Source organism: Dermacentor andersoni, chromosome 9 (assembly GCF_023375885.2).
Source record: "Dermacentor andersoni chromosome 9, qqDerAnde1_hic_scaffold, whole genome shotgun sequence".
NCBI lineage: Eukaryota > Metazoa > Arthropoda > Arachnida > Ixodida > Ixodidae > Dermacentor > Dermacentor andersoni.
Window position 1 is genome coordinate 12502504 of NC_092822.1, and position 21073 is coordinate 12523576.

The window sequence follows — 21073 nt, forward strand, 5'->3', positions numbered from 1 at the left end:
ATTCCTTGTATTTGCACTGTGTAATGTATCTATTATTTCTGGTGTCATTCCAGCTATATTGTCACAATGTGATGATGTGATTAGTTATTGTCACAATGTGATGATAGTACGTCAGATGTCAGTACCAATAACATAGATATCATTCTTACAATATCTTTCCATCTACGTGTGTTATCACAATATGACCACTTAGATAAACAAAAGAATAAAGAAGGACTTACATCATACACAAAGTCAAGTGGCAGTGGCATTCGAAGATCAAACAGAGTCAGCCCCTGCACAGAAAGAAGTGCGAGTCATAATAGGCACAGCATTACGGATATTAGCTTTTTCAATCCACTGGTAGTAACTTGCCAAACTGTTAGCCGATTTTTATAGTCTTTCAGCACTCTAAAAATCTTCTATTCCTCATCTACTCTTCTGGTCAAATCTTGTACTCCTTATTGTCCGACCTAAAGGAACCGTGAAACAACAGTTAGGACATCAACTAACCTAAATAAATTAAGATGTATGTAACATACAATGAAGGAGGAACAAAAATGAAGCAACTTCTCTTGATCCTCAGATTCTGTTCCTATGCCACATGCCACTCTCTATTCTGGTGTCAATGTAGCAGGAGAACTAGCGAGAGAATGAACTAGATCAGCAGCAAGGCCTTTTTGCACGACAAGCTGTGAGGCATGGTTTGTAATGCTCCTCCATCAGACCAACAACAATATGGATCTCATCTGCACCTTTCCGTTGGCCGAGCTGCAGACAGCCATGTTGGGGCAGATTGGGTCAGCGGCCAGGCTTGCCCTGTCCTTCGTGTCATAGGCACCTGTGAGAGAACAGTGGTAGTGCCAGCTGCACTGATCTACGTCTGTTTAATCACTTACAGACGAACATCGAATAACAAATTATAGGATATAACAAAGTAAATCTAGAATGTTAATTGGCAATATTAGAATGTAGTGAACATATGCTTATAACAAATATTGGATATAATGAAGGTATTTTCATGTACAACCCTCCAACACTGACACAATCAAAACATGCCACAAGTGGGGTCTGCACACAGCTTTCTACCCTTCCCTTTTATCACATATGGAAAAAAGAAAGAAAGAAAATCTATGGATGCACAATTAAAAACATTTCAATTCATTTATGTTTTCTTTGATTCCAGGGACCATTGCATTCTTTTGTTGCTCAAGTCATATAATAGTAATGCAGCATTTATGAATTACAGAAGACCTTTAATATGTGCTGCAGTTGAAGGAAGGCAGCATGGCTTGTGATCTGTGTTGTAGAAATTACTGGGAAGAAGTATCAGTTCAAAAATCCAAATGTATGGACCTTAGCAAGTCTGGAGCAAACATCTCCCTATATATCCAGACACATCAATTGGCCAACAGTGTAGGCATACGCCAATTGTCACTTCAATTGTGGGCAAAATAAACTAATCACAAGCCTTAAGGCCCACAAAATTCTACCATTTCAAGCACAACAAGAAAGGAGGTTGTGAAAAACCTATGCACAGAAGGCAAGGTGTATTAACAATTGACATTCACTTTAGCATACGCCAAAGAGGGCTAAGAAGAAAGCCTGCGTGCTCAAGAGACACTCATTTAAATTACTTGACATTCTCATTCGAATGTGCTGTTTCTTACTGCTTTCTCCAACCAAAGGTTGTGGGTATGGATGCCTTAACTGATGCTACCTTAATTAACTGTGCCTTAATTTGCCTTAATACCAAAGGTCGTGGGTTTGACTCCCACCAAAGGTTGTGGGTTCGAGTGCCTGAATTAACTCTATCCTAATCAACTTTGCATTTTTTTTTCATGATGAGTGGCATCAAAGCCAGCTGTGAAAGACGACGACGAACACAAGAGCAGTGGCACGAGCACCAGGCGCAGTATGGGAACGCTGGCACCATGAGTGGCATTGGAGCCAGCTGTGGAAGATGACGACAAATGCACAAGCAGTGGCATGAGTGCGTCTCTGCACGATGTGAGCTCACGACTTTCTGTACCGCACGCTGTTTTCAAGGTTACTGTCTGACGAGGCATTTAAGGCTTTTTACCTTAAAAAAAATGTTTCAATCAGCAGCTCTTTGCAGCAGGACCTGCCATTTTGAGTACTCTCTCTTTAGTACAGGCAAATGTGATAACAATGCACTCAAGCAAAGTTCTATCTTGTCGCTCAAAGGTATAGGTGGCCTTTCAGTCAGCCGATTTGAACAGATTGGCATGCAAGGTTACCTAAGGATCGCTGCGGAGAGAGAGAAAAAACATATTTAATAAGCATAAGGACGACTTGATTTGTAGGAGTGGTTCCCTCTTCACAGGAATCCATGCGCTGTCTTGGCTGCAACCGCCCTTTCAACCTAAATCTGGTCAGAGAGGCGGGAGCTGGACAGCAGCGCCTCCCACTGCTCTTAGGGGTTGGGGGTAAGGGGTAGAGGAGGCAAGTTTGGATTTTGTTTGCAATCCATGACAATGTGCCGGAGTGTTCCTAGCTGTTCGCAGTATTTACACTGTTCGTCATATTGAGCAGGGAACATGAGATGAAGCCTCCTTGGGTGCGAAAATGCATTGACTTGCAACAATCTGAGTGTGATCTCTTTCGTCTTTGTGAGCCATCGATGCGGTGGTGGGAGTGCTCTGCGGTTGAGTGATTTCTTGATATGTTGTCAGTCTAGTGAGCTCTAGCTTTAGGAACTGGTTTGATTGGAGTACTCTGACATAGTGCTGTGACAGCTGTTAGCATCCCACAGACATTGTGTTGCTTACATGTAGTTTTGCATGCAAAAGAAGCACCACTCAAACTGAAGCAAAATCTGTTACTAGGTGCCTGCATTATGTAGTCTCGCTGTTCTTTACGCATCTGAAGAAGGTTCCACTTGATTATGCACATACTGTGAGAAGCTTGCAGACAAATGGCCTGCCATGAGACGGTCAAGACCACTAATGCTGAAGCTCCATGGTATGGTGAAAAAATGGTTTGATCGAAACCATTTATATGCAGCTGTACAGGCTACAAATAACGCTCTAGCCTGATGTCTATGATGTTACAAGTGGCTTACATTAGCTTAGCAATGAATGTCATTCAAAATGGGTCTGCAAAAGGCTGCTTGAAGAAGGAAAGAAATGAGTACTGCTGCCCCTCACCCCATTAAAGGTAGGTACTCACAATTGTCATAGGTCATAACCTGCTCCCCACGCTCCACATCTATCACAGCCAACCTCCTGGCTGTGGTCGCAGCAAGAATCTGCACAGCAGAAAAGTCGCAACAATAATGACCACATTTTGTAAGCATCTCTTCAAACTGCTTTTCACGTTTTTAGGTCTGGTGATGCTGCTACACAAGTTGCCAAGATAAATAGTAAATGCGATTTAAGTGGGTCATTTTGCTTGGAAATTGGGAATATATTCTAACATCGCTATGCCATTGATTAATGGTGGTCTAAGGGGATGTCTCAGGCAAGAGCCAATGTTCTGACAAGGAGACTTGTCTTTGTCAGGTCATGACCAAGACAGGTATTTTTTTTTTTAATTTTTTTTTTCAATGTAGGCTCCAGCCATGCCTTGTTTGGCTAGTATTTATCACTTGAACTCATCGTCTTCCTGTGATACTACGTCTTGTTTGGATCACCCTGACAGCACAAAATTAAACACAAATAGTTAATGTGCCACTACTTCCAAAAGCCTTGTCATACAATCATTTTTTATCACATACAGTACCTTCATTAAGAACTGATCAACCAAGATTAGTTTTCAAGACACTCAAAGTACCTATGTATAAAGAGGCTTCTAAAAATATGAAGGCTTCAATACACAATATGCTAAGTGTGCTCAGGCTCTTATAGTCAATGCTGCTTCCAACTAATATAGGAAGACAAAACCAATGCACTACCTTGCCTACTGCCATGCTAGGCAATTACTGTCAGCCTACTACAAGTAACAATCACAAGCATATTCAGCTGCTTTGGGAATTGTGACTGTTTGTGTTACAGAATGATGAAAGAATTGTGTTGCTTAGGGTCCACATGGTGGTCTGGTAATGGTTCAGCAAACCTATCACCTTGTTCAAACTGTTATATGTAATACAATCAGCCTGTGAACTAATACAGTGGCTTCCAATAGCAGTAAGCTGGACATTTAATGTTAAAAGCATGTGTAAGCCTCATGGCAACCACACAGACTTGTTATTGAATGCATATAATTTATTCTGCGAGAGGACCTGGGCACAAACCTTCAGTCCAACTAGAGTGATAGACTTAAAAACTGCTTGGCATTTGTTATGTACTAAAAGAAGACTTAAGTCACCAAGAAAGTCATATACGAAGGCAGTACATCTTAAAAAGCAAGCCACCTGTAAAAAAATATGGAGATATATCATTCATTGTCAATGCAGCATCATATAATATACAATTCATGCTTTGAATCTGCAATCTCAGGACTACCAGGTGCTGTTAAGTGAGCAAGATGTCCACATAGAGAGTGTGCCACATTACAACAAATAAAGCTATCAAGAGCGATATGAAAAGGTACTATCACCAAGTTCTTCTGATGGGACATTCAAATAATATTGTCCAAATTGTGTTTTCCTTCATGTTCAATTGCAATAGAATTATCTTTATCACTGTCAGTGGTGGACCACTGTTTACCAATTGCAAACTGGACAAATATCACAGGGATCTGGTTCCGTATTTCCACAATGCTGTCTCAAATCCCACTACAAATAATGTAATGTCCTCACTTACGAAGTATTTGTTCTCATTAGAAATGGTACAGTAGATATTTTGGAGCACTGACCTATAAATTCACATTCACTTAGATTATCTATCAACTTAGATTCATGAAATGTTTCCTTCTATAAGGCTCTGGCATGAAGATGTGCACAACATACCAAAATGTTAAAATTCAATGGTTTCTCTGAGCACAAGATAACAGCATGAAATCACTTCACACTTACACGTGAGCCATCACTGGTGAAACGAACTGCATTGATGTTGCGTGTCATTCCCATGGATGCTATCTGGATGTCACAAAGGTAAATTACATAAAATACACGCTCTAACATCTTAATTTTACATCACATTCATAACATATATAAAATTATGGACTAATATATGTTAAAGCTGTAACCTAAACAACCTCATGCAAGATTAATTTCCAAGCCAAATTAATCCTTCATTTCAACAGTTCAGGGCATTACTTTGCCACCACATAAGCATTTCCTTCTCATTCAGACAAATATTCTAGGTCAACTTTAAATAGCATGAAATGCCAAAATAAATCACAGACTACACTAAAAAATCAAATACACACTGTGGACAAATAGTTATAAATGTTATTAAAAAATGTGCATCAAATAAAGTCGGCCACAGCAGTATTGTATGATCCAGGATATAACTGGAACACAGCAATGACTATTAAATGAGATAATTTCCACATTCATAACGAACATATAGTACTGCTAATCTGAGGCTGAATTTAGTTAAAAGAGAGAGAATGAAGTGAAAGAAGAAACGGCTGTCGGAAATTGATACTCGCCTGGTAACACATGAGCAGCTCCATATGCTGTGCTGTGTACAGATTGACCTTCCCATCATAGGCACCCGAGCAAAACAAGTACCTGTCCTGTATCAGCAGTGAGAAAGATTTAATGAAACAGATCCTATAAGTATGCAGTGAAGACAGTATCAAGCAGTGCATAACGCCTGGAAGGAGTGTTCCAAGCGGAATATAAAACATTTGAATCTTACAAGACTTAAATGTTCTCTTTAAGATCAAAACAATTTACTACTTGTTTTTAATTATTTTGTTCCCTCGCCATCAACTAAAACAAGTTACCTAGTGACAACGAAAACATGACATCTCAAAAAACGAAGTAATCGTAATGACTCAGGCAGGCATACTACTGCATGAGAATATATATTCATGTTTGCATTTCTGAATATTGTCCCTTAATTACTGCTTATTTTTCGAGAAAAGCAAGTATGAAAGTAGCGATGAAATTTCAAAGCCGTCACCCAGCATCATGTTGCCTTGCAAACACCGTTGCGCGAACGATCACGAAAAAAGAAAGGAAAAGAAAGAACAAGCAAATGAGTGAGAAGGGGAGGGCATGGGGGAGGGCATGCTAACAAGTGGGTATAGCACCAATTTGACGGCAAAACGCGGCTGCATTAGCAATTTTCCCCCTCATATTCTCTACCAGCGGGAGTACGTCTATGGGGGTACCATTTTCACTTTACAGAAACAAAATATATATATAATTCCTTTTTTTTTTTTTTTACAGATTGGGGAAACAGCGCGCGTCCGAAGAAACAAAAGCACCTTAAATCACTCGTCAATGCTACTCAATTATGCAAGAGCGGTAGACACATTGGGCCCACAGTTTTATAAATGAACTAAATGTTGACATGTTGTTGAATACGCATCGTTGTGAAAGGTACTGTACGTGTCAGTTCCTCAAACAGCTGACCCAGCAATCAAGGCATGCTTGCAGGAAACTTGAGTTGCGCACAGCAACGCTAGCATTAACTTACCCGGGGGCTGAACGAGACTCCGCGTACGCTACCTTGGTGGTACCGCAGAAAAACGGGGGAACCCTCCTTTTGCATTGCTGTTCGCCGTGTTAGCGTAGGGGCCCGAGGCCCTTACGTGATGAGACACAACAGCAGCTGACGAAAGCCTGCGCGCTCCGTTACAGTCATCTCGATTCGGCCCGAACGGCGAGCACACACATCTTCCTTGCACCCGGTCCCAACCAGTCCAGCACAAAGTCGTGGACTCGGCTGCACAGACGCTAGAGCAGCGGAGTAAACGCCTGCGCCATACGGGTTTCATTGCGCCAGCGTCCATCAAGGACTCGTAACCAAAGCGTCGAAGGCATCCTCCTCAGCTGCTTGGCGATGAACCGTGCGCTCAGCGACACAGCGATTTGACACTTCAAGTGACACACTTCAGGTGGCACGCTGTTCAACACATGGCGACGAGTCGAAAGCGATCAAGCGTCTTTGATCTGCGCAAAATGCACGACTGCTCGATCTTCCTGCGACACAAATCACACACAGCAGAAGACATAGCGAAGCGAAGCGCACAACGCAATGTTTATGGCAATGGAGCTGCCAATTGCGTTCCGAAACCGAAACGCCAACTGCGTTCTCTCAGACGATTGTGCACTCTACACTCTCTTGCCAGACAACGATAAACGTCATTTGTCTTGCCCGCATTTCCTTTCTTTAACGCTGCGAGCCCGGCACTTCCCAGTAAACGGCATGCGCGTTATCAGCATGACATAGTGTTATATTGCCGCGCCTGCTACGGCAAAGTAGCGGGCGCGGCATTTTCAAGAAAGGAAACGCAAGAAAGGTAGATGACGATTATCGTTGTGTGGCAGATATACACCCGAAAGGGTGTGCCTTTGTCTAAGAGTGTAGATATTGTGCACACAACGACGGGCATCAAGAGCACGTGCTAATCCTAATCCAATCAACGGCAATGTTGTCATGAAAACTCTATAGCATGTAGATAAAGGTCCGTGCTGATCATGGGTGCTGATCATAGAGTTACTATTGCTAATGAATAATTTTAATTGAGGAGGGAGTTCTTCATTACTTCCAAAGTCTCGCATCATCACAAAGATGGTACTCCGTCATTTCAAGGTGTCCATACTAAATATTTGAAGGTTTCGCATGACCTCCCACCCCTCCCTTTTCTTTCTTCTTGAGAGACAACAGCTAGCGCGGTGTCGTCTATCCAGAATTTATTCCGTCCCACCGGCAATTCCCAGCATCAAATACTGATAGTCATTTGAAGGGATGCTAAAAACCAACAGTAATGTAACTTATGCTAATTATTTGTTGTATTATAACATTATTTTCAATAACATAGCACAGAAATTCTGGGCTGCTGAAAATGAAGGCCGAACTTCCCCTCTTGAATTTCGCGCCAAAACGTTAGCGCCAGTACATCTGTGTGACATCACGAATTTCAAAGCATTTGCTATGTAGACTCCTTGGCTCATTTAGAATGCGATGCGGTTAATTGTTTACTGAAAGATAACTAGCTCCAGCCTGGCGCTTTAGTCACGGCGAGCAGGTGCGGGAACTCCAGGGTGGCATCGCCACCCGCGCCTTTCATAATATATTACACAACGTTTGAAAACAACGACAGCTCACGGGAAAAAACTTGACCACTATTTTTACATTTCTTTATCATATTTAGAGCTGTGTAGAGATGATCTTGTTTTAATGCGATTAGCATACTAGAGGAACATCACCTAATTAGAGGTGTTTTACCTAACTTGAGCCAAACTTTAAAGATATGCAAATGCAACGTAGCTGAACGGAACCAAGGTAATGTTAATTGTTTGCCGTCGCTTGGAGATACTCAGATTAGTTTTTGCATTTCACCTGATTAGATAATTAGTCGTAAGTAATTAATTGACCTCTGCATTATTATAATTGCATGAAAAGTGTCACTGAGAAAATTGTAGAGCGACATCAAAAGCACCAGCTGATACAGCATTACTGTTGCTCAATACGTGCTACATTTAGTGTTTTCCGGAGCGTGAAAGAAGCCCGCGAATACACGCAAAATTGCCGCGCGACTGGCCGCTCGAGGCCCTTTGCGTGCATTCGCGGATTTCTTTCACACTCGGAAAAACACTTTTACGTAGCACGTATTGAGAAACAGAAAGCCGTATAGGGAGTTTCTCATGTTGCTCTACAATTTTCTCAATGACACTTTTTATCTAAATAGTTAAGTTGATTAATCAGGGTGTCTACCAAGTTGACATTTCCAAATTTTCCAAGTTTTCCACGTTTTCCCTGAGTGCCTTTGCAAATTCTCTGAGTGACGCTGAACTATGTTTTATGTCAAGACGGGCTGAAACCATGCCGCCGAATGCTGTCACTCTCTAGTAAGCACGTGAAAAAGGATTTAAAAAGAGCTTGATCTAGTTTAATACTGAGGAGTAGTGTTTATTTTATTCAAAAAGAGAATAGAAGGGAGGTGTTAGTAAAATGCACAGAAAATAAGATGTCTTCGAAAGAAATTGCAAATCAAATCAGACGTTCTCAAACATGAACAAAAAGGAGATGCATAAAGAAGCAAATATTTTCGTATATGAGCTATTTCCATCAGCTGATAGCAAGCTCAGTGGTATGCAGGCCCGAACTTTGTCACAATTGAGATTCTCTTTCAACAGCTTGCAAGTCAACCTCAACTGTCCTGACATACTCTCAGCCCGCGCACGAGGCCTCAGTGTTGTGTTTCACTGCTTTAAAGAGTTTATATTGGTTTGGATGAGGGGTACCTGCATCTCGGCATCAGCTAACACTTTGTTTTTTGAGCTCAAGCTCCTTCAAAACGGCGGCAGCACGCTTCCTTTCCCGTTCATTCCACAATGAGTAGGTCCTTTCTGTTCTCATCCTTCTTCCGCCGATCGTTTGCCCCACAGACCATTTGAAACATCTTTTTTGGTCAGTTGTACAGTCAACGTCTGATTTTTCGAACTCTCTAGGGCCGAGAAAACGTATGAAAAATCGGCCAGATGGAAAAGAATGCATGTCTTTTGCTGCCCTTAAGGACTCAAACCGTCACAGGCACATTCGAAAAATATCTGAAGGCCTATCGTACACGTATTAGTCATGTCGGTTCTCGGACTGTGACAAGAGATACCGAGTGTACGCGTTTATAATTAAGGAATACTGTGTCCCGTGGCAATAGCCCCTTCACACGCTTGTTATGCTTCACCGCAATACTAATTTTCCCTGATAGAAGCACAAATTCCTTAAGTTTTTGCAGACTACTCAATATCCCTGAGAATTCCCGGTTGGTAGACACCCTGTTGATTAAAACTAATTATCTCATTCGACAGAATGCAAGAAATAATCTGTGTATCTCCAAGCAACGGCCAACATTACCTTCGTTCTGTCAAGCTGCAGCCGTGAGCAAAAGTATACGGACCAGGGATCGCGAAATAAAACTAATTTTCTCCTTTGTGAATGCAACTTGAAATTAAAGATTGCAGTTAAAGCTTCGCATTACGCATTTTCTAGTGCACAAGTCAGTTTCCGTTTATGCGGGTTAACTACGAAGAAATTCTGTTTTGTCGGAGACATTGGTTCGTATACTTTTGCTCACGGGTGTACGTAGCATTCGCATATTTTTAAAGTTTGGCTCAAGTGAAACACCCTGTACATCAACATTTCGCGCCGCCTCTTCAATTAAAAAAAGTATTTTGGTATTCCTCCTGTGCTGGGTGGAATCGAACACATGTCACACATTTCCTCAAGCACAACAGCCTTACACTTTGGCGCTGCGCCGTAAATGAGCGCGGACGAGGGCAACATCCCCAGCAAATGCATGCACCAGCGTGTCATGCATCTCAGCGGCGCTGCTAGGTGGCGCAGAGTCTCTAAGGGGAAGCACGACAGGAGTTCGGCTGTGGAAATATGGTGTGTTGTATATTGATTTAATGCTAACCACATTAACCTCGACATTCACCAGGGGAGTGGTTCTGTTGGATTTTTTTAATCAGGGGATTACAGTTGCTCTGAATGTTACAAAGGGAAATGCTGATGGTCAAGCCATGCGGTAGTAGCACCACCAGGTCATGGGCAGATCTAGGGTAGCATCAAAAAGGGGGTCCTGGGCCCCCCTTTGGATCTGCTCGCACACCTTGTGGTGGAGAACAATACTTCAGTGATACTCTGGTCTACAAGATCAGGAAGTATGACATGGGGTCACACCACAACAGCCTTGATGCCATGCTGATGATACAAGCCTGGTAAAGATCACATCTTTAAGTGCCATTCATATGCGAAAAAAAAAAAGAGCAAGGCTACAAGGGCATAGTGTAGGCAACACTTGATTGCTGTCAATTCTATTCATACAAGACACACTGAAAAAGATTTTGCAAAAGGATATTCATCAAGAGACACCCTTTAATACCAGATGCATTCCACAACTTTCATAAAAGAGGCTAAATCATTGTAACATTTCTAAAGTGCACAAAGGGTTGCGAGGTATGCTGCAGTGGAGGGCTTTGGACTATTTTTGACCATTTGTTATTTCCACCAGAATGGTACACGAGTGCTTTTGCATTCCAACCATTATCAAAATGTGGCTGCCACTGTCTGGAATCTAACCCACAACCTCATGCTCAGCAGCAAAACACTACAACCACCAAGCCACTGTCATGGGTACTATAAAGGGTCCTAAAGGGCACCTTTTAGTGTTGTGGCTGTTATAGAATACCTGCAATCCGCGTTGAACCTCAGCCTTCACGATTTACAGTCCAAAGTGGACCAACTGTTGGCGATGCACATAAATTTTGTAACTTAACAATGTTGAAAAGCCTCTACATAACAGACATTCAAATCATTTGTAGAATGAGTATGTGCTTATATTGGAAGCTACAAGCAACCGTAACATTAGTACTGCTGTGTGCAAAAAAAGTTGAACTACCAGCATCAGAACACAGGACAAGTGAACCAAAAGATAAAACATTGAGTCACTTAAGTATCCTTAAGCGAGTTGAATGCAAAAGCATAATGACTTCTCTAGTTAATTAGTTATGTCCATGACATGCGACATCATACACTGCCACGTTCCCTTCACAACTGTACCTTAATCCACCTTGCTCCGAGTTGTACCAACCTTCTTCCACCTTTTTTTAACCTTAATTCACTTTACTCCAAATTAAGTCACCTTGGAGTTACTTGTTCTAACTTAAATTCAGTCTAATTCACATGAATTATCTATAATTACTAATAATTAACATTTTTATACAATTTACTATCTTCTGTATTACTATTGATGTCATACAAGCCACTGATGACATCACTGATTTTCGGTCCCACTCGTTGTGGACAACGATGGCTTTCCTGCCTCATGGGACATATAATGCTTTCGCATTATTTTGCTGCATGCCATGAAGCTAATGAGTTCAGTCTTTAACAAAACCTAGCCTACGAAAGATGCGGCACTGGAGGGCTTAGGATCAATTTTGACCACCAGGGGTTCAACATGCACCTGTATCTAAATATGAGTGTTCTTGCATTCTGCCCTCCATATGAATACAGTCATGTTACCGGGCATTGAACCTGTGACCTCAAGCTCAATAGCAGATCACAGCCACGGAGCAAAACGCAACACTTGTGGAGTTGAAGTAGTTCTTTATCTGCATAACAACACAGATTTCAAGAATCAGCACCTCTGATTTCCTTTATAACATAGGCTCCATGCAGCAGGTTTATTTTCTTGATTTCCTATTTACACAAAGCTTAACCAAATAACAAAACCAACTGTGCACACATCACAGTGACAATGCATGAAGACATAAAATGATGAAAATAAAGAGATGAAGGTAACATTGTGCGGTTCACATGTCTATGCATCCACTTATGGCTTGCTTTGCGAGGCCTCTTTCCTTGCAGCATCTTGGAGCAACTGTGTGTCCACTTCATCTGCTGGCAGCTGAACATAACGCACTACGGACCCTCTTATGAAGCAGTTCTTGACGGAGAGCTAGAACAAAATGACCATTTTAGCATAAAAAATGTTTGCTGGTAATGTGAGTACACAAGCTATCACATTTGTTTACACACAAATAACGCAGAAATTATGTTCAAAGTATGGTGTTGATTGTTGTAATCCCTATGGCAGTCAACTTTTGCTGACATTGCTATCTCATGGTACTTATTGAATGTGTTTTAATGTTATTATGACATTAATTCAGTGTCCAACTTTCTTTTGAATTTGCACCAGCTTGTAATGGCAGTTTTAATGAATAGACGTTTAGGTATTGTTTGTCTAAACTATACACCATTTGGCTTGCTTTAGCGTGTGCAAGTGACCTGCTCCTCGTGAATTCGCAAGTGCGCCAGACACACAAGGCGCATTACAGTACTGCTCGTGCATGCGAAAGATACGCTGAGCAACTATACCCGGCTAGCCACACAAAAGAAGCGTCAACACTGAAATGCGGTAACCAACTAGTGCGAGCAAACTGTGCAGTCATATTTCGCACCCTTTCACGGAGAAAGATCGACATGCAAACGTTACTCACCATGTGGGGGTACTTGTCCTGCTCAGTCACACTGATGTCTGTGAGCTTTATGTTTAGATACTGGTCCACAGAGTGGAGCGTTCCGCACATACTGCCAAGAAGAAAACAAACGAAAATAAACGCAATCCTTTCAGATGCGCATAAATGGTTGGCAGCTTGACAGACTCCTCACCTTAAGTCGTTTTTCAGCTCAACGACAACATCTTTGCCGACCAAGGACTTGAAGAACGAGTAGAACAACTGAAAAAATAACACACAAACATAAATAACAGGTTGAATTTGTCCATGCGCAAATTATACAAGCAAAAACGTTTCGCCACCGTAAATGAGAAGCAAGCAGGCAAAAACACCCGCTTTCTCGTGCTCTAGCATGCCGCAACTCTAAGCACACAGTACAATAAAGAAAACACACGGGTAAACTTCTCACCATGTTCGCAGAAACGCAAAAGAAAGGTTTCTTGACAGCACGTTTTTTTCTGGAACCCAACTAGCCGATCGAACCACGCAGACCGAACTAGAAGTGTCGCAAAGACAGCACCAGAGATCGGTAGGTTGGATGCCTCCGTTGCCTCCGTGGTTGGATGCATGGTTGGATGGATGGATGGCGGCTACACCCTTTGTATGGATGGATGGAAGGTAGGAGCGTCCCCTTTGAAACGGGGCGATGGCAGTTGCGACCATGCTCAGATTTTTATTTTGCCTTTTGTTTTTATTTTTATCTGTGTTGTGCGTTATTTAATTTCTCGATTTTCTTGAAATACGTCTTCCTACCCTTTTAACCTTATGTCATGTCTCTGCTTTTGAGCCACCAATCCTTCAATCGCCTTTTGCTAATTTCCACCGCATATTTATTTACATGACTATTATTATCTCTGGACCCTAGGGCCTCAGGAAGGGTGACTGTGGCCGCATCGACATCGGGCTTAATACCATCACATTTTAGTATGAGGTGTTCCATTCTTTCTACATATTTACCACACACAGTACATGTGTCTTCTTCTTCGTTAAATTTCTTTTTATAGCTCTGCGTTCTAAGACATCCTGATCTAGCTTCAAAGAGTAGGGCACTGCCTCTTGAGTTATCATAAAACGCATCCTTCCTGATCTGCTGTTTCCAGTGTCGATATACTTCCATTGAATTCATCCAATTTTTACCTTCCGCGTTTTTAACCTGTCATTTAATGCTCTGTCTTTCTTCGTCCTCGTGTCTGGCATATTTACTGGTTAACTTCCTAGTACGTTTCCGCCATTGTGAGTCAACGCTCTTTCTGTATAGGTATTTAAACACCTTAGCTGCCCACCTGTTATCGTCCAATTTTTTGACGTTTTTACTCTGATTTACTCTGGATTTTACTCTGAGCTTCCCGTGCTTCGAGCGATGCCCAACCCATATCTCCCTGTACTGCTTCGTTTGTGGTTTTCCCGTGGGCACCTAGTGCTAACCTTCCCACAGCTCTCTGATTTACTTCTAGTCTCGACTGAACCTCTGCCCTTAAACACTGCAGGACCGCATTCCCGAAAGTAAGCCCCGGCACCATTACTCCCTTCCAAATACCTCTCAGTACCTCATATCTGTTGTACCCTCACAATGCCCTATGTTTCATTATCCCAGCATCTCTTCGCCCTTTTGCTATGAGAGACTGTTCGTGCTTGTACGTGTACATCTGCCGTTTGTTTATCCATACCCCGAGATATCTCCCAACTGTAGACTAATACGCTTATGATCACTTCCGAGTCTGTACTTCCCCTCTTCGTCTATTTCCATTATTGCGAGCTTGCTATACAACCCCTGCGACATTAAGCAGTAGTCAATGGTCGTTTGTCTGTTACGGGACTCCCACGTGATTTGTCCCTCACACTTAGTTTCTCTAATTACTATAACTAGGTTGTGTCGCTCACAGAAGTCTAGCATCAACTTCCCATTACAATCTATGTATCCATCCAGATCCTCGATGTGGCCATTCATGTCACCCAGCAGACAAATATCGGCACCTTCTCCAAACTGCTTTATATCGTCATCGAGACACTTCACTAGATCTCTGTTCTCTTGCCTGCATTTGTCCCCTGTTCCTAAATAAACTACTCCTAGCCATGCGTTTTTACCGGCAATCGTACCTGATACCCAGACATGTTCTTTGCAAGTTAACTTTATTCTTTGCCAATTTGTTCCTTGGTGTATGAGCATACCTACTCCTCCTCCCTTCCTCTCCGTTGTTGTTCTATTGCTCCCTTCCCAGACGTAGCCTTCAATAAACGGTGGGTCTTCTAGATCCCTGAGATGTGTCTCGCATAGCGCGTATACACCTACTTCTTCGTCCTTTAACTGCTGTTCTATTTCTAACCACCTTGCTCTCTTACTACCGCCTTATATAAATTTTTGTAGTTTTCTTCCTGGACCTCCTAGTGGTCATTTTATTGGCGTCAGACTCTATTGTTGCACTTTCTACACTGTTTCTACCTACCCCTACGCCCTGAGGCGCAGTGGACCCCCTAAAAATGCTACTGCCCGACCTGCCAGGCGCCAGCCGATCTCGGCTCCTAGCCTTCCATTAAAGTGGATGCCATCTCGTGTAAAGCCTCCGCCAAAGCCTTCTCTATGCACTTCTCTGTTTATGTCTGCCACTTCAAATCCTTTCTCCTGGCTTAGCTTTCTTATCTCACGATTAACAGCTACAACGTCCTTGCCAATTGCTCCGTTCCTTCCTTGCACCTCCGGCACCGTGCATACCACGATCTGGACTTGCTGTGCTATCGCCCTTAAATCGTCAACTCCCTCCGCTAATCTTTCCACTACTTTTGCGGCTTCACCATTCAAGACATCATTTAGCCCCGCCGCTACCACTACCAATTTGCGCTCTGCAACGTTCTCCGAAAGCTCGTTTTTTGTTTCTCTCAGTACTGCATCCATTGTCCTGCCTGGGAACGTCCCGACTGCTACCCGCTTATCACCCTTTGCACGCTCCATTATAGCTCTTTTGCACCTCCTCATATTTGAATCACCACCGATAAGTACTAGGGCAATCTTTCCCTCCCTCCTAACTTCCAGGTTATGCTTATCATTGGCTATGAGCTCATTCCTTGGGGTTAGCTTGTTCCCCTCCTCTCCTCGCGCTCGCTGGCGCCCCTGTGGCGGGCGGCGGCTGGCGCCACCTAGCCTTTTGCTCCCCCTCCTATTTTTTTCTTTCTTGATATCCCCGTCTTCTTAAACTAGTTTTCACTCCCCTCTTCCCCCCCCCCAAAATAAATACCTAAAATAGTATAGAAAACTTTAGCTCCCCGATTTATGGTATTATCTCTCCCTTGATTTCCTCCACCAATCCTCTAGCCTTCCTTTTCCTGTCACTCTTTTCTCGTCTATTTGCCCTCGTTCCCCGGGAAAACCTAATGCCCCTTCCATATCTTTCACTGTTCCCTCAGCCAGAGTCGGATGAAGGTCTGTGCATCTCAGCACTATATGCTCTGTGGTCTCAATTTCGGCTCCGCAAGCTGTGCATAAAAGGTCCACTTCTTCAAATTTAGCCCTGTATGTTTTCGTTCTCAAAACCCCCGTCCTAGCTTCGAATAATAGTGAGCTGCCCCGCGAGTTATCAAATAAGAGCTCTCTCTTTATCTCCTGTTTTTGTGTCCTATACATAGCTAGCGCTGGCTTTCCGAGCATTCTTTCTTCCCACCTTTTTCTTTCTGTCTCTTTCACCTCCTTTCCCACACTAGAACCACGTTGGACCCCCTCCCTCGGCTGTAGGTATCTAATCCTCAGCTTCCTAGTTCTGATTGTCCACTTTGTGTTCAAACTTTTCATGTACAGATATTTGTACACTCTTCCTACCCACCTTTTTTGCCCCAGTGCTGCGAGTCTCTGTTCATATGTTAGCTTACTTATTGCCTCTCTACCTTCGAATGACGACCATCCCGTGTCTCCCTGCACTCCCTCATTAAGGGTGTTCCCGTACGCTCCTAAGGCCAACCTGCCTACACTTCTCTGTCTTGTTTCCATGCATGCCTGAACTTCCGATTTCATGCACAGTACTGAATTTCCGAATGTGAGGCCAGGTACCATAACCCCTTTCCATACCCCTCTAACCACCTCGTACCTATTATAGTTCCATAGTGTCTTGTGTTTCATTACAGCTGAGTTCCTTTTCACTTTTTCAATCATAATTTTTTCATGTTCTTCCAAGTACTTCTTGCCCTCGTTTAGCCATATGCCCAAATACTTGTATTTTTCAACATGATCAATCTTAGTGCCTTGTATTTCCAATGGTTCCCCCCTTTCTCCACTGTATACTATTATCCCAGACTTCTCTACACTGAATTGCAGTCCCAATTTTTCTCCCTCCTCTCCACTATCCTCATTAGTTCCTGTAGCCCTACTTGGATGTCAGAAAGCAGTACTATATCATCTGCATACATCAGTCCGGCAAGTACTTGAGCTACCTTCTTCCCTTATAGCATATAGCTTATGTCGGTTCCTATTGTGCTCTGTTCTAGCCTCTTTTCCACTTGGCTCATGTAAATCATAAAAATCAGGGGCGACAATGGACAGCCCTGTCTGAGACCACTTCTTATTTTAGCTGGCGTTGTAATTTCCCCCTCCCATGTTGTCTCTACGTCATTATCTGTACAAACTTGTTGTAGGAATCCAACCAACTTTCTATCAAGACCATGTTCATTCAACTGGCTCCGTAACTTTTCTCGTTTTACATTATCACAGGCTCCTCTAATGTCTAAAAAAGCTATCCATAGAGGTTTCTGCCTGGCTGCCGCTATCTCTCTGCACTGTGTTATAACAAATAAATTATCATCTAGCCTTCTGTTTCTTCGAAATCCACTCTGCAGCTCTGCTAAGATCTCTTCACGTTCTGCCCATTCCTCCATTCTCATTTTCACCATCTGCATTGCTACTCTGTATATGGCTGATGTGACAGTTATTGGCCTGTAGGATTTAATGTTGTCCTTGCTTCCCTTACCTTTGTAAACTAATGTCAGCGGTAGCACGACACTGATGCCGATCATGATCGTGCTATGTATATGTCGTATGTTACGCTTATCTGACCCAGCTACACGGGGCCCTTTCGATCGCGATCGAGCCCGATTGAAATCGAATTTCTCCATTGGCTTTCCATTGAATTTTTCGATTGACTCGTGATTGAGAATTCAAGCAGGCAGCCACTCGCGTTCGAGAAATTTGATACCGACTGGGCTCGACGAAAGTGCCCCCCCCCCCCCCACTTTGCTTGTTGCCAAAGTCAGAAAACAAGAAAAAAGAAAAGATGATGTCGTGTGGACTACTTACTCATTTCTTCCTATAAGTAATAAAATATGGCACTGATAGAAAACAATATCAAGAAGGAAAATGTGCCCCCATTCTCTATTGTCAAGCTTCGCAAGGAGCCAGCTGGTTCTTCATTCTATGAGAAGCCATTGCCATTGAAAGACCGTTGGCGAGGGCAACGGATTTTGTTATATTTTTAGGGGTGTGTGAATATTTAAAATTTCAAATACTTCGGGTTCTGGATACCACCTGTTCGAGCGAACGCCTGGCAATCACTTCTGCGTGCCTCACCTTAGGCAGCCTGCGAATTTTCTAAAATTTATTGTTTGGCCAACCTCCTCTTGCTTCATTGCTAGTATTGCAGCGATCGAGCTACTCTGCGTGCATCTGGTGACGTGCTGTTCATTTGTTTTGTCTGTGGCAAGCGCGGCTGCAGCAGCGAGTGAATTGACCTTCGTGCTGTCTCTCGCTTCAGCTTGAACTAACCTTCGAAAACACAGGGCAGGCGAAGCTATCAGCTCCCGGCGCGAATAGACTCTGTCCCCATCGCAGATCGCTTTCAAAATAGGGCTATAGGCCCGCGCGGCCGCGCCATACGCAGCCGCCGCCACAGTAGAACGCCGACGACGGCAGCGGAAGTGCGCCTGCAGTGTCCATGTAATTGTTATCGAAATAAAGATACCGCTATTCGAAATCCCCTACAATTTTATTGCGATGTCAATTATATGGGCACTCCAGGAACATTTTTGCTGTCGCCGTCACCCGTGATGTAACTCCAGTTACTGAATCGTTTGCTCCTTCCGTGCGACAACCAGTTGTATACTGATGCGCATTTAGCGACCGAGTGCAAGGGGAGGTGACGATCGCGGCTCAAGATCGCGTGACCCGCCGTGGTTGCTGTCAGGATTGGGGGCTCAGTCCCATTGCTCGTAACCCGTTGTCAAGGTTGGAGTCCGGCATGAATTCGAAGGTAGCTGGCCCATGCCGTCTTATCCACGCTGAGGACGTTGATGGAGGGAAGGATTGCTTCTCATCGAGAACGAGGAATAAGGATTTATTTACAGTATTTACATGCAGTTCATCAGTCTAGCATGACTGCGAGAAAAACTACGTCAGTCTAACACGACTGCTTGAGAGAGTGTCTCAGTCTAACATGACTGCTTAAGAAAGTGTGTCGAGCATCCGCACAACAGCGGCTTATAAGCACTCGGCCCCCCTTGATTCCAAGGGGACAGAAACGTTCGTCTAGTCACTGTAAACACGCCGCCTCTCCCTGGGACGGCTTACACACACACACACACACACGCACGCACATACACACGCACGCACGCACGCGCGCACACACACACACACGCGCGCGCGCGCGCACACACACACGCACGCACAAACACACACAGGTAGCATGGTCCGGAGCCGACGTCAGAGGGGCTTCGTCGAACTCGGAGCTGACCCGGGTAGCGCGCCCGAGTAGCACATTGTCTTGCGTCTTGGTTGGCGCGTGGGAAGGAGCCTACGACGACGTTCCCGCGGCAACTCCCCCACCCGTAGCAGATCAGGTCCGCGTTGGGGAGTTCGATAACAATAGTTGGCCGGCCGAACTCCATTAAAACTTCTTTCTGGGCGAGTTGGTGCATACTTGACATGAAAACTGTTTACAGCGCAAACACATGCAACCACAAAGTATAAGGGACAGGACACAAGCGCTTGTGTCCTGTCCCTTATACTTTGTGGTTGCATGTGTTTGCGCTGTAAACAGTTTTCGGCCGAACTCATTCCGTCACAACGGCGACGAGGCTAGAGCGTAACGGTGGCGGTTTCAGCACAAAGCCTGCTTCGTCAAACGCATCCTAGCTGAAGCGACGGAGAGTGGAGGACGTGCGTATTGTTCCCGACACAAAGTCGACTTAGTCACGCCGAGGCTAGAGGTTGGCGGCGGCGTTCCAAGATGAGGTTGCCACCGCTGGCGTAAATGTCTGGCAAACTTGCACTGCAGCTGGCCGTTTTTAACATTGCTCAGTGGATATATGCTGGTGAGCTGCCGAGCACGAGGTCGCGGGATCGAATCGACGGGCGCAAAATGCAAAAACACCCGTGTCCTTACATTTAGGTGAACGTTAAAGAACCCAAGGTGGTCGAAATTTCCGGAGTCCTCCACTACGGCGTGCCTCGTAATCAGAAAGTGGTTTTGGCACGTAAAACCGTATGATTTAATTTAATCAATCTCGCGTGGTGGAATGTGGGGATGCAGCGCGGGAGGGAGGGGGGCGGCTCTGCCAACAAGTGCGTACTTGGCACGGCCGCTCGCCGTCGCGCGCGCTGTATCTTGAAAGGGATCCACAGACGGCTCATGCTGTTCTCGCCACTCCTGCGTTGAAGCGATAGACCGCACGAAGGTCAATTTTAGCTCGCTGCTGCTGCCGCGCTTGCTCACACCAGCGTTTTGTCAGCGAGTGTCCGCGCTCATCGAGTGTGGTGTGTTCATGTTTGCTTGTGTGCGCTGACACCCTGCTTGTTAATTCACTTAGTAAGCGAATGTTTTCAAGTTTATACAGCCGTTAAAACTACTATCCTTACTTCGTATAGCTGTCTACTAATTTGCTATCACAATCGATGCTTCACCTTTCGGGCGAAACTGCGACCTTTTTTACAAGTTCAAGATAAACTTTAATAAAATACCCAATTTGGTCTTATTTGGCGATAAAATGTTCATTATTAGCAGATGGAAGGATTCC

The 21073-nt window shown here is 43.8% G+C and overlaps 2 protein-coding genes across 2 annotated transcripts in view; both read right to left on the reverse strand.

The window, feature by feature from the left end:
* LOC126527048 (uncharacterized) overlaps positions 1-7101 on the reverse strand; it is a 31915-nt gene extending 24814 nt beyond the window's left edge. The window contains exons 1-6 of the mRNA XM_050174769.3: positions 6537-7101; positions 5539-5625; positions 4958-5020; positions 3172-3250; positions 735-820; positions 222-275 (exon numbers count right to left, since the gene is read on the reverse strand). Of these exons, the coding sequence (XP_050030726.1) occupies positions 222-275; positions 735-820; positions 3172-3250; positions 4958-5020; positions 5539-5625; positions 6537-6611 (444 nt within the window). The 5' untranslated portion in view covers positions 6612-7101. The remainder of the gene's footprint in view (positions 1-221; positions 276-734; positions 821-3171; positions 3251-4957; positions 5021-5538; positions 5626-6536) is intronic.
* Positions 7102-10923: 3822 nt separating this feature from the next.
* LOC126527464 (U6 snRNA-associated Sm-like protein LSm2) lies at positions 10924-13658 on the reverse strand. The gene is made up of 4 exons (XM_050175296.3): positions 13497-13658; positions 13242-13309; positions 13070-13160; positions 10924-12528 (listed from the first exon to the last, which is right to left on the reverse strand). The coding sequence occupies exons 1-4, from the start codon at positions 13497-13499 to the stop codon at positions 12403-12405; spliced, it is 288 nt and encodes a 95-aa protein (XP_050031253.2). The 5' UTR covers positions 13500-13658; the 3' UTR covers positions 10924-12402.
* Between the last annotated feature and the right edge of the window lie 7415 nt (positions 13659-21073).